Raw genomic sequence first — 16,906 nt, forward strand, 5'->3', positions numbered from 1 at the left:
ACAGCAAAGTCACTACAGAACAATGGTACAGCTTCTCTATCCTATTTCCTAACAACGGGCTCCCTCCAATCCTCCTAAATTAAGTCATCTTTCCTCCTTGAAAAGAGGAACATATAGTTCCAAATGCTAGAACTGTTGGCAGTACTAAAAGTTTTACTCCAGAGGGTAAGTACTAAATTCTGTACAATGTCAGGGGGCTTAGATACAGGCACATATTCTCTGGATTTATTTTGTAATTTACACAAGCCTTTTGGTCTCACTGAGCACAATAAACTAATCTGGAAGCTATATTGGTACATACACCACTATAGCGAATGGCCCCTCTCTGTCAAAGTTTCATCAAGTGAACTCACGGTGTTCAGCAATGTAACATATTAAGACATCTGCTTACGAAATACTTAGTAACACTTTACCTCCAAATGTGAGAAACAAAATAAGCATTGGACCAAATTTACAGGATGTTGTATCTAAAAGCATGACAATACTTTTAAGTTCACTCACAAGCTGGAAACCAATAGGCTAACACTTAATTGTGAGAAAATTAAGCAATGCTCTTCAGCGACAACAGATAAATCTGCAACTAGGTATGACTGTAATTTATTATAAACAACTCTTAGGTCTCGCATGGACATTTATTGTGGAAAGATTCCACTGCTGCTATTAGTAGGAAACTTAAGTATGGTTATGTTGGTTCAGAAAAACTACTGATTACTGTAAATGTTATTTGAATGGTATATTTTCCATATTTTGATGTCAGCTGTGGTACAGAAATTTGAGGACAATCAAGTGATTCAAATAATCTTCAAATTACAGAAATAATCTACTAGAAGAACAGATCATCCCTGCCCCTTCCCGTACTGGTATTTCACCACTCACCCACCCCACCTACTTATCTACACACCTGTGAGTCGAGTAGCAAGCACTCAGAGGGTATCGAGTAATATTCGACTGTACCAGACAGTACATTGAAGATGAACCTCTCCCAAAGACCTCATTTGTGGACAGTGTGGGGATTCCCTTCCACCCACACGTGGCAATTGCGGGTGTCAAACACACCCTCACAGAAGGAGGTCACATTGTCTGTGAAAAATACTTACGCCGCATAATACAGCTGCCGGGTGCAGCACTGCAGGAACCACTGCCAGAATTCCACACGCGTAGCAAAATCGTGGGCCAATGGCACTGTGTCTTCTGAAAAAGGAACGAACACCTCCCCTCCCTACGCAGCATCCACCACACTGCCGAGTGGGAGCTTCGCACCGCACGTGCCACAGTGCGGGTGCCCCGCGGACAGATCTGCACCGAGCATCTCTAGTACGTCATCCAAAAATCGTGGCACACGTACACTTCACACGTGCACAATTTTGGTAAACATTTTTGGATTACAGTGATCAATTAATTGTTATATTGAGATTAAAGTTCAGTCTTGATCACGTTATGTCTGTTTTAATGAGTAACCGGTTTCGGTTTTTTCTATAAAACCATCATCAGACCCATTGGCTCCCTTGGGTTGGTAGGTGGAGCTCTCCTTGCTGCTGTGCAGTCAACTGATCTATCAGTTGACTGCACAGCAGCAAGGAGAGCTCCACCTACCAACCCAAGGGAGCCAATGGGTCTGATGATGGTTTTATAGAAAAAACCGAAACCGGTTACTCATTAAAACAGACATAACGTGATCAAGACTGAACTTTAATCTAAATACTTCACACGTGACCTCCATCTTGTCGATGCCCAGTGAAACTGCCCGTTTTCACACCCACACCGACGGACGGGCACAAACGTGGTGCGGCACGGCCGACGCCTACGGGGTCACCGTCACTCACGGGCATAACACTGGCTCTAACCTCACCATATGCGGAATGCTCACAGCACTGCTCGGCCGAGGTGAATGTCTCCACGATGAGACACACCGGCACGTGACAAACCACCGTGTTTCCACTGCACACGTCTGTCGTTCCCCGTTGCCGCCACAGTGTCAGTGCGACAGGCGTGGCTGCGTTCGGTGCCGCGTTATTTCCAGACTGCTGTCAGGTACATTACGAGACATTCTGCCGTCTGTGTACGAAGTCGTGCCCACTGCTGTAGACGAGGCTCAGGGACAGGCGCCGGTGCCCGTAACTTCGACACTCTGTAGAGTCGTCGGACGACGTTTCCAGACACGGGCTCCTATCGTCACTTTGTTCCTCGAGACACCTTCTACTTCCCCTCGAAGTAGTTGGTGTAATTTTGAAACACCCCAAGTTTGTGTATACATATGAAGTTCATTCAAATGAAACATGGTCAGTGCATCTACCTTTGACTTGCACGTAAGGTGGCACCACGCAACTGCGGGTACAGTGACACCATCTATTGGTAGAGAGACTGACATGTGCACCATTTGATGTTTCGTAGTGCCAATGTGGTTTCACGCCGAAGAGAAGGTGGTCACACAAGTTACCGTCCACTACCGAACGTGCAGGTGAGTAAGCAGGAACGATGAGGAGTGATTCGATTTTTGGCAGCGGAGGGAGTTGGAGCTCGTGAAATGCACAACAGATGAAGGCTATGTATGGTGAGTACAGTCTGAGTCGTTTGAGTATTGTGGAATGGCGCAAATGATTCATTGAGGGGAGCAAGTCACTGGAAGACTGTGCTCGTCCTGGACAGGCTCGTCGTGTCGTCACACCTGAAATGGTTGCAGAGGTGAATGCTTTAGTCTCGGACAACTGCAGAATCACCGCGGACGAGATCTGTCGATTACTGGGTATTAATGAAATGCCGAGGCATGTTGTCCAATGGTGTTATCCTCCTGCACGATAATGCCCGCCCACACACAGCCAATATGGTGGAGATTACATTGCAGCAGTTTCGGTGGGAAACAGCTGGAACATGCACTGTACAGTCCCGACCTTTCATCATGTGACTTTCACAGGGTGTATATGCGGACAAGGAAAAAAAAAATTCCCGGATTTCCCGGTTAAAAATACATTTTCACCCAGGTGAGAACATACTTTTTTCTGTTAGCTGACAGTATATTTTCTCCAGGAACTGTATAACTTATCAGACCTTGCAATGATTGTGGTTTTATACACGGGCATAGAATTTCCCGGTGCATTAGAAAATGAAACACAGAGGAAAAAAAAAAACATATCTTGGAAAGATCTTTGACGTGCAGCAACATGTACGCTGCATATTTTCGTATTACGAAAGTATAAATTAAAATTCCACCAGACACCACATGTTACTTTCTGAAGCATTGAAATCGAGATAGCAATGTGCTTTTGCAAGCCAGTCACAGCTCATGTAACGTGATTTCGACAGCTGATGACAGCACGTATTCAGGGCTTAGGACACATGATGTAGTCAGCCAATAGCAACATAACTGTTAAGTAGCGCAAACACACAAACAGAAAACGTTAATAGTTTAAATTAATACACATAGTGTCGCTACACGAAAAAAAAAAAAAAAAAGAAAAAGAAAAAAAAAATGGCTCTGAGCACTATCGGACTTTACTGCTGAGGTCATCAGTTCCCTAGAACTTAGAACTACTTAAACCTAACTAACCTAAGGACATCACATTCACCCATGCCCGAGACAGGATTCAAACCTGCGCCGTAGCGGCAGTGTGGTTCCTGACTGTAGCGCCTAGAACAGCTCGGCCACTCCGGCCGGCTACGAAAAGTAAAGTTTTCACATATAATATTGGTCTATAAGAGTAATACGCTGCAAGAGAGGTTAAGCTTTCAAATATAATGTTGGTCTTTTATGCACGTACTACAATTTAAGATATATCACAGTAATGTGCAGGTAAAATTTTTAATAACGACATAAATGTCTGAACTTCTGGGCTTGAAATTCATCTAAATGGCTCATCATCAAAAAGTTTATTTTTAAATGAGAATCAAACGTTCTGCGAATTAAGAAATTCATTGTACATTCTCGCACATAGTTCAACTTGCGTAAAAGGAAATTTACTTTGATAGTAACACTTTTTGAACGACCATTCGGAATATTTTCCCACGACCTGTTAGAAAAAGGCTAATTTCTGCAGTTGCCAGAGTGTGCCAGATGGCAGGCGTCACTGCGCTTGCGCAGCTACGATGTCGTAGGGAGCCCGTAAGTTTGTATGTGTAAAACATCAGAGGATACTCCAGGAGCATCGGAATTTCTTGACCCAAAATGTGCACATTCGTACGTCCAGATTCCCAGTGAAGTAGGCCACGACCTGATATTAAGCTTATTTTAAAAATGAAGAAATTCCTCCAGCTGTATTTTGGTGTCGATTTTATTTTGGCGACTAGTTTCGACGTTGTAACATCATCACCTTCAGGGCCATACACTTGTTGACGTCAACTGCGTGCGGCTGATACTAGAAGTCAGTGGTGAGATACGGACATGCTCCGTACGGAAGGTGATTAGTAACTCACATTAAGCTTTTCAATGTGGTTTTCGGAATGTAAATTTTCTTTGAGTACCAGTACTGTGTTATCTCATTGTCGGTTGTTTATTATGGCGTAATGCCATATGTGCTAGAAATTGAAAATGTGCACTTGAAATGCAGCGAACAGTGTGTGGAATTAAACACTTCATGTAAAATTTATTGTCTGCCTCAGCAGAAAAGATTAATAAAAGAAAATTTCTTTAGCAAACCGACAAAAATAACTTCATAGTTCTGCAAGGCAGTTAAAGCTTGTAAATGAAGATGAAACGGCAAAATCACTAAATGTAAACGCGGGTCACGTGCAGACTGACCACTTCCCCACTATAACTCAGACTGGTCCGTGCATCAGACCCGGATCTACGATTTTCCCAACCAGGGCAATACTAGATAGTATCCCACTTCCCCCTCCTCCTAGATCTGGGCCAGCTGCGCATGCACGAATCTGGCAGCTTGGGCGCTCCAGTAAAATTTTTCCCGGTAGCTCCTATCTGCTCGTTGCGACTGCTTACACAGCCGACAGCCACTATCCTGTAGCCAGAAGTGGGAGAAGGTACTACCCAACTGTGTATGCGTACGATCCTGCTCGTAACAGCTAAAACAAATCTAATGTAAACAGTTGTGACGTCACGTTCGTCAGAGGCAATTTGTTGTTACGAAGCATTGCATATTCTTCCTAAAACCTTTGACACATTTTGCTGTTGGCAGACGCTTGTATGATCACTGCATTTTGTTGCTGTATATGGCACATTTCTTTTGCAGCTTAAGTTTTATTTTCATTTTTTCTCTCGTTCATGTTTTATTGCTGCAGGTTTATTCTGCAGTAGCGGGATACAGTAATATCCTTTGTTAGAGTATTGGTTCTTACAAGTCAAAATTACAAAAATTTAACTGAAAACAAAAACAATGAAAAATTCCCGGAATTCTAAATAATTCCTGGGTTTTTCCCCGTTTTCTCCTGGATGAAAAAATTCCGGGTTTTTCCTGGATCTCCTGGTTGTCCCAGGTCATATACACCCTGTTTCACGTGTTTGGTCCTCTAGAACAAGCTATTTGCAGACATCGATCGGCACAAATGACGAACTGTGTGACTGGGAGCAGTCCTGGATCCGACAGCAGCCTACTAGCTTCTTCAAGGATGGAATCAACTCGCTAGTGTCGCAATCGGACAAATGTGTCAACAGATTTAGCAACTATTTTTGAGTATGTGTACTGTGTATAACTACATTTTTGATTAATAAAATTGTTACCATTACTTTACAATAGTGACCAGGTTTCATTTGAATGCCCCTTATGCTATGCTGCAGATTTTAAAACCTGCAGCTGTATATGACATTGTAATTAAAAAAAAAAAAAAAAACTGGAATTTCTGTAGAGTGTAGAAATAATTTAAAATATCTACAATGAATACGTACTTGGACATCTTGAGCTGATAAGTGTCTCATGGAGTCGCAGCAGCACACTGATTGCTGTAAGCTGCTGACACGTACCTCCTCAGCTAAGCACTCCAGCGGTAAAGAAACTAGTCAGATGCCCATTTTGCTAAATTCCACTTGCTGTCTGAGTCAGGAATGTTTTGAGCATAAAAATTTAAATAAATTATGTTTATTTCTTACGTATTATTTAAGATTATACTCAGTAAGTAATAAAAATAATTCTTTGTTTCCGGAAAGTATTTTATTGTGGTCATTTCTATTGTGGTTTATTCTTGTTCGGTGGAAGAAATCAAATTGTTCATACTCTAATAATAAATTATACATTATCAACAATAACAATAATAATAATAAAGAAGTGTACATGGAATACATTTCTGCTCACTTACTGAGGAGCAATTCTACAGCTGTAACCACGTTACAGTATTTTACTCTATTAAAACAAATTCATACAGTGATTACGAATTATTTCTTTTTACTTGACATAGTGTAAACCATATAACATACGTCTATCTATCTGTTTATTACATAAGAAAAACACTTGCGTGCCCACACACACACACACACACACACACACACACACACACACGACATGAGCAACTATCATTAAATAAATAAATTAATTAATTAATAACAGAGGATGAGATTATTTCATAGAATTGAATTTACAGTTCAACGGGTATTTATAAATGAACATGAGCTGAAAGCACTCACAGTCCTAAGCAGTGACAAGTGGCTAGAGCTGAAGGAAGCAAATCTGAAAATATATGGTAGGGTTGTATTTATGCCCGGAAAGGGCACACCCACTTCAGTTTGTCTGTTGTAGGGACTCCGTCGTGCTGGAAAGTGCATCCCGGTTTGACACAATACCGTCCGTACTTGCAAGCCTGCAAACACAACAAGCACAAAATAAAAGAAATGCCCAAAGAAAATGCCCGTTCACATAAATAGGGTGGTCACCGTTTTGTGAGAAGCCCACATAATACAACAACTGGCTTATGTTTTGTTCATTTCAACAGCATTCATTCATGTACTGAAGATACTGTCAAAAAGGATAAATGAGCTGTATGTGTTGGCTTAGGTAATTTTAAATACAAACATAGTACAGATCTAAACGAGTCAAGAAAAGGAAATTTAACGTGGGAATATAGTCACCCAAAGTTATACACTAACGCAAACGTTTTTTCGTACAGCTAAAAATGTAGGTAAAAGCAGTTTTGTATAGGGAGTATGGTGCAGTATGTTTTAAACCAGGGGTAAAGATATGCCAGAATTCAAGGAACCCCATCCCTTCAGAGTGTGAGGAATGAAACTGAGGAACTGTGCAGACAGATTTTACATAGTGAAGTGTACCCCGCTTTAGGTTAGTTGAGGGAGTTAAAATGGGTAGTCAGGCCTACAGAGAGGCTGTCCTGCACCTGAGGTCGGTGCATTCGAGAAAGAAATGCCTGTACCGCATTTAGTGGAGAGGAGTCTGGGGATAGGGATACCAAACAGAGGGACATAGTCATTTGGTCAGGTGAATCCACAAAGGGATAATCTAACCATTTTTGGTACAGAATGAATAGGGGACACTTTCCTCTGAAAGGTAGAATGGTTTTATAGTATCTGCCCATAGAAAGGGTCGAACTCAGTATTAAGCTTTGACAAGATACGTCCAGTGACAACTGGTCACTTTGTCGAACGAGGTATCTAAAGTAATTAGGAGCAAATAAATTTACTCTAGTACTGATGGGTGGTAATCTGCGATCTACATATGTTGATATTTTCAAATCTGAGATTTGGACGGTTAAGGATGAAATCAAGTATATTGCTAATGTTCAACCATTGCTGTTACCTAACAATACATTTCACTTTCAATGAAGAAAAAACATCCCACGCTCTTATTAGTTAAAAGCGCAGTTAATGTCAAGGAGCGTGTGATGACTGAGCACTAGCACCACAGAATGGTCAATTATTTGAGACATCTTCCATGTTAACTATCCTAGACCGTATAAATGACCGTGCACAAAAATCTAAAGAAAAGATTTCATTTATTTACTAAAGGTAAATGAAATGAATAATAAATTGTAATACAATGCCAGATACGTTACATTTAATTGTAAAGAGTGCATTAAAGGAGTTTTGCGTGCCATCTTTCATCTCTGTAGTGTAATGTGGGTTACTTGGGAGAATGACCTACATTCCACAGATGACACTCGAGCTGCTTGTAAACACTTTATGTAGGGGGAACGATCCATCACGTGCTCCCCAATCTGATCAGTGCAGTGACGTAACACGGCAGGGGCAAGGTGCAATAATACTCACTACACGTAGGCGTTTAAACCTTGGTGGTGCCCTTCGAAGGTGTCACGAACACGTCAGAGAAAACCCACATACCAAAAACGTGTAAATGCTGAAGACAAATGAAGATTGAAAACCTCAGATTTCGAATCGACTACAGTGCTGTCGCACACATCGATCAACATATTCAAGTTACTGATATTTGGATCTTTCTTCGTAACAGAAGTAAATAGTTGGAACAGTACAAAAGTTCATCACTGAAGATGTGTTCATCATTCACTAGTCGGACAGAGTGAGACACTTTTTTTAAAGTATTGTCCCACCCAGATACGAAGTCGAGGGAGATAAGTTCGTACACGACCACAGTACGGAGTAGGCAGACCATGAGAATGAAAGTAAAAGGAGACAGTATTGGAAGAAAAACAGTCAAAAGTAAAGTAGACCGTATCACACTGGCAGATCCACCAGTGTTCCCTACTCGTGGTGTTACAGCCGAGTAGCTGCACACGTACGGGAGGAATGTAGCATTTTCTCCGAGACCTTTAATCCCTTTCCAAATTTCACCTCAGTTTCCTTTTCTACTTACTGTATGGGGTGAGTAACATCAGAGATAGGCTACAACCCTGTCTCCACGTATTCCCTTTTGTGTATTTCGCTTCTCGTAACTGCAGTCTGGTTTCTGTACAAGTCAAAAATAACCTTTTGCTTTCTGTATTTTATCTGTTCTACCTTCAAAATTTTGGAGTGCAGTGCAGTCAGCATCATCAGCTTTCTCTAAATATAGAAATGCTACAAATATGGGTTTCCCTTTTTACAACCTATCTCGCACGAGAAATTGTAGACTAGGCATACTCTCACGTGTTCCTACATTTGTCTGGAACCGAAAACGCCCCCAATGTGGGCTTTCACCAACTTTCCATTTTTCTGTAAACAATTCATCTCGATACAATTTTCACACCTGTCAACACTTGCCTTCTTTGGACCTGAAATTATTAAATTCTTCCTGAAGTGTTAGCTTCCACTTAGATCTTCCAGTGCTCTGCCAACTACTCCTTGCAGAGTCATATCTCACATTTCATCTTCACCTACTTCCTCTTCTATGTCTATAATATTGTATACCTTAGGTACAACCTTTCTTACAGGCAGTGTCTATCTTTCCTCCTAGTTATGCACGCTTTTACAACCTTGCATTTGTCCTCAAAACCATTCCCTATTATGATTATGCACTTTCTGTGAGTATCATTATTTATATGTCTGCATACCTTTTCGCCTGCTTCATCTGCTGCAGTTGTTTATTTTTTTCTCTCATCAATTAAATTCAGTACCTCCTGTATTAGCCAGGGGTTTCTACTAAGCTGAGCCCTTTTATGTACATGATCCTCTGCTGTCTTCACTAATTCAGCCATTAAAGATAACCATTTGCCTTATGTTGTGTTCCTTTCCTCTGTTTCAGTCAAACTTTGCCTAATGGTCCCTTTGAAATTCTCAGTAACCACTCGCTCCCTATCTTTTTGCAATTTCCCTTCCAGTGTTTCCAGCTCTTTTCCACATACAGAGCCATCTTTCACGATTCTCAAACTGAGTGCTAGTGATGATTAAACTATGATCAGTGCAAAATTCTACCAGGTAGCTTCCTTCAAGTCCCTTTTTCCCAGTCCATGTTCTCCTACTGCTTTTGCTTGTCTTTTTTTCCTATCACCAAAATCTAGTCAACCATCACAAATTTTTCACCTGCCTGAACTATATGAATATTCTACACTACCTCATCGTACACTCTTTCAGTTCATCATCACCTGTGATGCTAGTTGCATATCAACATCTACTACTGTGTGGGTGTCGCTTTCGGGGACAACCTAATAGAAAATTGACTTAAATCACTCATTAATGGAAAGACACCTAGACCTGATGATGTATCTGTGTTCTTCAGGCATTATCCAAAAGAACTTGCTACATTTCTATGAATAGTTTACCGTAGGTTCCCACAGCTAGCGATCAGGAAAAAGTGCTAATTCTTACCATTTTTGAGAAATGGACATATACCATCACTCTGTTGTAGAATTACAGGACACATTTTATGCTCATATATTATGGCATTCCTGTAGAACAGAAATATCCCGTACAATAATCAACACAGCTTTCACAAAAACTGACTTCAAAAAACTTGGTTCTCACTGTTCGTCCTCGTATACAGAGCGTCACACACGGAGGTGCTCACATCGGTGCCCCATTCCTCGACTATTGAAAGGCATTCGATACAGTTCCACAGTCACCCAGAGAACAAAATTCAGGATTATCTAGTATCTGACCAGGCTTGTGACTGGATTCAGTACTCCCTCGTATACAAAAACCAACACATTGCTCTCAGTGTAACGAAAGCAACAGGTGTAATGGTGATTTTGGGAGTACACTAAAGGTGTGTTATAGTATTGTACTGCTTACAATTTATACAAACTATCCACCAGATACTGTCAGAAGCTCAACGGGGTAGTTCACAGGCGCTACGATTGTCTATACGAATGTACCATTGCCAGCAAACTGCAGGAAGACATGTGCAGTACGGATGGCTGGTGCAGGGACTGCCAGTTGACACCGAACATACATGTAAATAAATGTAACGTACTGTGCATAAACAGGCGAAGAGATCTTCTTCTGTTCTATTACACTATTGGTGACATACCAAGTAAAATTACTAGAAAGGTAGAGAATCTGCACTTACCCCAAGCAGATGTGCTTTGTTACCAATCTGTGACTTCCTCTAGTTCGTGTGTCATAAATGACACTACAGTTTTCATCATTGATACAGTAGCACAGAATGTACCACAAACTCGGTTGTGTAAAAATCAACGCATTTCACATGTTTACATATGTACAAACCGACTTCTGGATTCACCAGGGAGTAGGAATGCATGTGCCAGAGAGGTCCAATTATATTACTTCAATTTTCGCGTCATTTTCCCACAATTTTCCGTCGACTGTGTCGAGGCTCAGTGTATCGTGATGTACTGTGTACTTTTCAACATTTGTAAGTGCTGTGCAAAATGTGTATCGTCAATTATAACCTGAATCTGCACTTAACAAATTTTGGCAACAGTATCCTTGTTCCAAAACAAATGTTCCCTAATTTCCTTGTACTTACACCATGAAAGGTATATTTTTGAGAATTTTGGGACACTTACTAATGTTTTACATAACTCGGTTCATAGTTAATTGTGAATTAAGGTTGTATACCTCACAAACATTTGGTTTTCCAGAAAATCATTTCTCCCTCACTCCGGTGTATGAACTTATGAGATTAGTGCTATTTCTCATTTGCTGTTCTGTTTCTTCTAATTCAATATTTGAAATTTAATAATCACAGTATGCACTTGATCCTTACAAATTTAAATGCTGAATTGTAGTATTGTGTTCTGTGCATATTATAACTGTCATATTGTGTTTTGTTTAGCGGAACTGTATATTGTCAAACATTTCTCATACACTGGTATTGTTTTTTGCCACTGTTATAATTAGTCAGTCAGTGAGCATAACCATTACAAAACTTCAGGACACAAGATTATCAAGGAACCTAAGAGGGCTATTCACAAAGTATATCGTGTTCTTGTATAAAAAAAAAAGTATAGAAAAAAAATGATATTTTATTAATTTGGAAGTGACACTGTCATACCAGTTTTCAACACAGTATCCACTCACTCAAGTTTAGGCACTTACTGTAGCAACGAACATGCCTCGAAACTCCATTGTTATAAGTTTCTGCCACCTGAGATGTCAACCAATTAGTTACATCTTCCCGCAGTTCTGCGTCTTCGTCACAGCACTGTGTTTAAACGACAGCTCAGTCATTGTAAATCAGCAGTTATCTTGAATTTTCCCATCAACTTTTACAACCAGTTCATCAGTCACACAATGCTTGGTAATCCACTTCACTCTTCATCGTGGATGATAGTTCCACCAGTTTTAAACCTATTGCACCACTGGTACTGTCCACTTTCAGTGATTATGTTTTTCTATTTCCACATACATACTCTGCAAGCCACTGTACGATATGTGGCGGAGGGCACCTTGTACCACTACTAGTCATTTCGTTTCCTGTTCCACTCACAAACAGAGCAAGGGAAAAATGGCTGCATTCTAAAACCGTGCTGATTTATGGACATTAAGCTTTTCAGTCTCAAGAAAATTTAATATATTCCAACTGAGAATATGATCAAAGTTTCTGCAGCAAACCGATGTTAGGAATATTGGTCCGTAATTTTACGGGTCCATTCTTTTATCCTTCTTATATATTGAAGTTAGCTGCGCTTTTTTCCAGTCGCTTGGAACTTTGCACTCTGTGAGAGGTTCATGATAAATGCAAACTAAGTAAGGGGCGAATACTGTGGTGTAATCTTTGTAAAACCAAACTGTAGCTCCACCCAGACCTGATAAGATATTTGTTTTCAAGTCTTCCAGTTGTCTCTCTATGCCAGGGACATTTATTACTATGTTGGCAATACGGGAGTTTGTTCGATGGACAAACAATGGTACGTTTGTAAGATTCTCCTGTGTGAATGATTTCTCAAATACAAAATTTAAAACTTTGGCTTTTGTTTTGCTATCTTCAACTATCACACCAGACTGGTCTATGAGTGAGTGGATGCAAGTCTTAAGACATGCTTAGCAGCTGTACATAGGAGCAGAATTTTCTGGCATTCCAGCCAGATCTTAGGCTAAGATACGACAGTGGTAGGTGTATGCTTTGCGCACAGATCTTTTTACAGATGCTCGTTTCTCTACTAATCTTTGCCTTCTGTCAAAGCATGTTCTCTTTTGAACAGGGAGTGCAACAGCTTTTGCTTCCTCAGCATTTTCCGAATTTTGTAGTTAAACCACAATGGGTTTTTTCCATCCTTAATCCACTTACCAAGGCACCTGTTGAGAGCACGATTTGCAATCTGTTTAAACTTTGCCGATAATTCCTCTACGTCCATCGTACTGGAAATAAATGACTGCAATTCCTTGTCTAAGTAAGATGCTGACAGCCGTTTGTATGTTCTTTCTAGCAGAAACCGTCTCCTAGACTTCTTGACTGATTTATTAACTTTGAAGGACACAGTTGCTATGAAGGCATCACAATCACTGATCCCCATCTCTATACCGATGCTGTCAATAAGGTATAGCCTGTTTGTGGCTACAAGGTCTAAGATATTTCCACTGCGTGTGGGCTGCCAAACTAGCTGCTCGAGACAGTTTACAATGTGTTCTATTTTAGAGCTTTCTATGTTGTGTTTCAGCCAGCTCTTGGTTCCACGAATAATTTGAGCACGATAACTTTCCCGGAGGATGATAAATTCAGGAAGTTTGTCACAAATACGTCTGATAGTTTACCGATAAAATTTTGACAGTCAAAGTGTCTTTACTCTGAACCCAGTCTGACTTCCCTTTCCGTGTATCGACCGGCGAGTGTTCGTTAGAGTATCTAAAACTACTGCCTAGCCTTAAAAAAAAAAAAAAAAAAACACCGTGTGCTCTCCACAAGTACTCTGCTACCCTAGTAGCTGCTTTCTACTGAGGAGAGTCCTACAAATCTCCACCCAAGAACACCAGTCTGGAAAACTGCAGCTGAGACCCACACACTTCACACCATTCCTGATAAATTTCAGATGTTTTACAATTTTTTGGCAACAGAAAACCTTATTACTGACTGCATTTCACAACTCATAGGATTGTCAATTGTGGGACACCTGAGAAACAACACAAAGCTCACCCCCACACGAATGCCAACTGAATGGACAAACGTCCAGATAAAAATACGGCTAGCCCTGCCCCATCACTGCTGCAAGTCGAAACATAACCTACTTTCTGGATAGCTCTCATATAAATGTTTCCCCCATTCTTCTCTTGTTATATCCCTGAATAACTTTCTTGGGTGCTGCAACTTCAGATCTTAAAAATGAACTTGCCATCTTTGTACTGTGACGTATCCTGAAATTATAACGCTAATAGGGAGACTACTTTGGAGTTAGCTGTTTTTTGTTCAGATAAATATTGAAAAAGTAAGAATGCAACACACTGCGCATGCTGTTCTCAGGTACAGAATGAATGAGTCGAAGCTGAAAATTATTCTTATCTGTGTCACAGAACTGGAAGCTGCTTTGAGTGGGTAAGTCGGGCAAAATGATGAGAGTCACATACTGGAGATACTGAAAGGAGCTTCGAGTACTATCCTGTCCGACAGAAATACGGGACCTATCACTACTTGTCCACTTGACAGGGTGGGGCACGTCAATGGTAGGCGAAGGTGTCCCGGTGACATGGGAGAACTCGGTACGTTACACTTGTTGCCGTAATGGGTACATTACGTAACACTGAGCCAATGGGACTTGCTTCACCTTTTGGAAAACTGCAATGACCTGTGTCACGAGGAGGAAAATTTAACAGTGTGCAGGTATTGTTAACAGTCAACAATTTGAACAAAGAGTGAATAATGGCATAATGAGATAACTGAATGCACTCTGTGTGTATGACAGGAGGCCTCATTCGGCATGTCAAAGAGACCACTCCGGTAGCCAGTGAAGGAACAAGGAGCAGTCAACTACAGGTTGCGACCCATGTTGGGAAGCACAATGCTGTCACTTGGACTCCGAGGCCACACTATCCTCATGTAAGTGACTGACAGGGAAAGATGAGATGACCACCGCTGCTTGTAGAGTTCAACAGAGCACTCTATCTGCAGCACTGCCCACAGAAATTATTTCGTGTGTGTGTGTGTGTGTGTGTGTGTGTGTGTGTGTGTGTGTGTCACAGTAGAGTTCTTTTTTTAACTTTGACAACTCTCTGTCCATTCCAGATAACAAAAGCTGTAGGAGAACTTGAAGTAGGATTAAAATACTACTGATTAACTGCTGAAGCACTGGAACAAAGTCACAAAATTTGACGCCAAACCTAAAACACAGTGGATGTTACATAACACTGGGTACATGAGGGAGGCTAAAAACAAACTCACGGCAGTGACATTTTTGGAATTAATCTAGGCGCATATTAAAAGGTAGACTAAAAGAAAATAGAGATGATATATTTGTCACAGTGAACAAGAAACTTCAGTTCACTGAGATGCCAACTGAAACTCCTTGCAGGGTTATTTGAGCAAGACTCAATATCGAGGATGGACATAAATTTGCAACTGGTTGTTTTTGTCCAGTATCTGTTTCCCTCTCAGATACAACTGAAAATTTTAGAGAAAACTACAGTTCGCTATGCCTATGTTTTGCAATCATTCTGTCATCACTAGAGGAGACTTTATTCATTCAAAAATTGATCAGGATAATTACAATTTTGTAAGTAGCAGCCGCAACAACCTACTTCACATTAGATTTTCTAAATGATTCTGTCAGGAAAAATTATCTGGAAATCTTATTTGGATCCTACAATTCGATCTCAGTAATTAACTTTCCAATGAGGGTGGAAAAAGACAGTGGGACCGTAATTGATAATGTTTTCTTTGGTGAAGCTCAATGCAAGAACTGTTTACCCAGTAACAAATGCCCTCTCTGATCAGGATGCACAGTTAGAACAAATAACATACTGCCTTACAGTATGAATACTCCCCTCCCTGCAAATCAGTTAAAATAATTAATGACTCCAAGTTCAATGTTTTTAAGAACAGTTTACACAAGATCAGCTGAGAAGAAATTTATAATGAACCAAATGCTAACATAAAATTTAATCTATTCCATGATAAATTCATGTCATTATTTGAAAACAACTTTCCACAAAAGCTAACCATAAAGGACATGAAACAGCCATGTGTCAATAGAGGGATTAAAGTTTTTTGTGAAAGGAAAAGGAAAATGCATCTTTTAGCAAGAACAAGTGCAGATCCTGCAGTAGTAGCATACTACAAAAACTACTACAAATTACTCAGGGAAGTTACTAAAAAAAAAAAAAAAACACACAGAACAGGTAACATGCATTTAATGTCAGAAATCAGTTATTGGATGTAATGAAATGAGTGACAGGACAACCAGCCACAGAACAGGATAACATCAGTATTGAGGGGGGGGGGGGGGGCTATAAACAATGAATCACAGGTAGGAAATGTATTTGGTAATAATTTTTTAAATATAGTAGACAATATAGGGACAAAGAGTGGAAGAAAAAAAATATTACAGCAGTGTGCTGAAAACATAACTCTTAAAAATTCTATCATAAAAAACGTCATAGCTTCCAAGTCTGAAATTAAGAAAATTATTCCCCATCTGAAATTAAGAAAATTAGACATTCTCTTAAAAATAAAAGCTCATTTGGGTTTTATGGTGTTTCCAATACAGTACTGAAGATTTGTTCCCATATAATAAGCTATGCCTTACTTATAAATGTGTAAATCGTCACTAATTCATGGCATTTTTCCAGAGAGACTGAAAGATGACGTTACACCCCTCTTTAAGAAAGGCGATAAGAGAGATGTCAATAACTACTGAAATGTTTCACTGCCGACATCAATTACCAACATTTTTGAGAAGTTAATGTATTCTAAAATAGCATCTCACCTCAGCAACAAAAATATCCTCCGTTTCGGAAAGGTTGCTATACTGTTGTTGTTGTGGTCTTCAGTCCTGAGACTGGTTTGATGCAGCTCTCCATGCTACTCTATCCTGTGCAAGCTGCTTCATCTCCCAGTACCTACTGCAACCTACATCCTTCTGAATCTGCTTAGTGTATTCATCTCTTGGTCTCCCTCTCCGATTTTTACCCTCCACGCTGCCCTCCAATACTAAATTGGTGATCCCTTGATGC

General features: G+C 40.3%; 1 protein-coding gene across 3 annotated transcripts in view; it reads right to left on the minus strand.

Moving 5' to 3' along the window:
- Window positions 1-6,073: 6,073 nt before the first annotated feature.
- LOC124550899 (zinc finger CCCH domain-containing protein 14) overlaps window positions 6,074-16,906 on the minus strand; it is a 203,139-nt gene continuing 192,306 nt past the window's right edge. For all 3 annotated transcript variants that reach the window (XM_047125677.1, XM_047125676.1, XM_047125675.1), the window contains one exon: window positions 6,074-6,738. In XM_047125677.1, the coding sequence (XP_046981633.1) occupies window positions 6,634-6,738 (105 nt within the window). In that variant the 3' untranslated portion in view covers window positions 6,074-6,633. The remainder of the gene's footprint in view (window positions 6,739-16,906) is intronic.

The sequence above is a fragment of the Schistocerca americana genome, chromosome 9, assembly GCF_021461395.2.
Source record: "Schistocerca americana isolate TAMUIC-IGC-003095 chromosome 9, iqSchAmer2.1, whole genome shotgun sequence".
In the NCBI taxonomy this organism is placed as follows: Eukaryota; Metazoa; Arthropoda; class Insecta; order Orthoptera; family Acrididae; genus Schistocerca; species Schistocerca americana.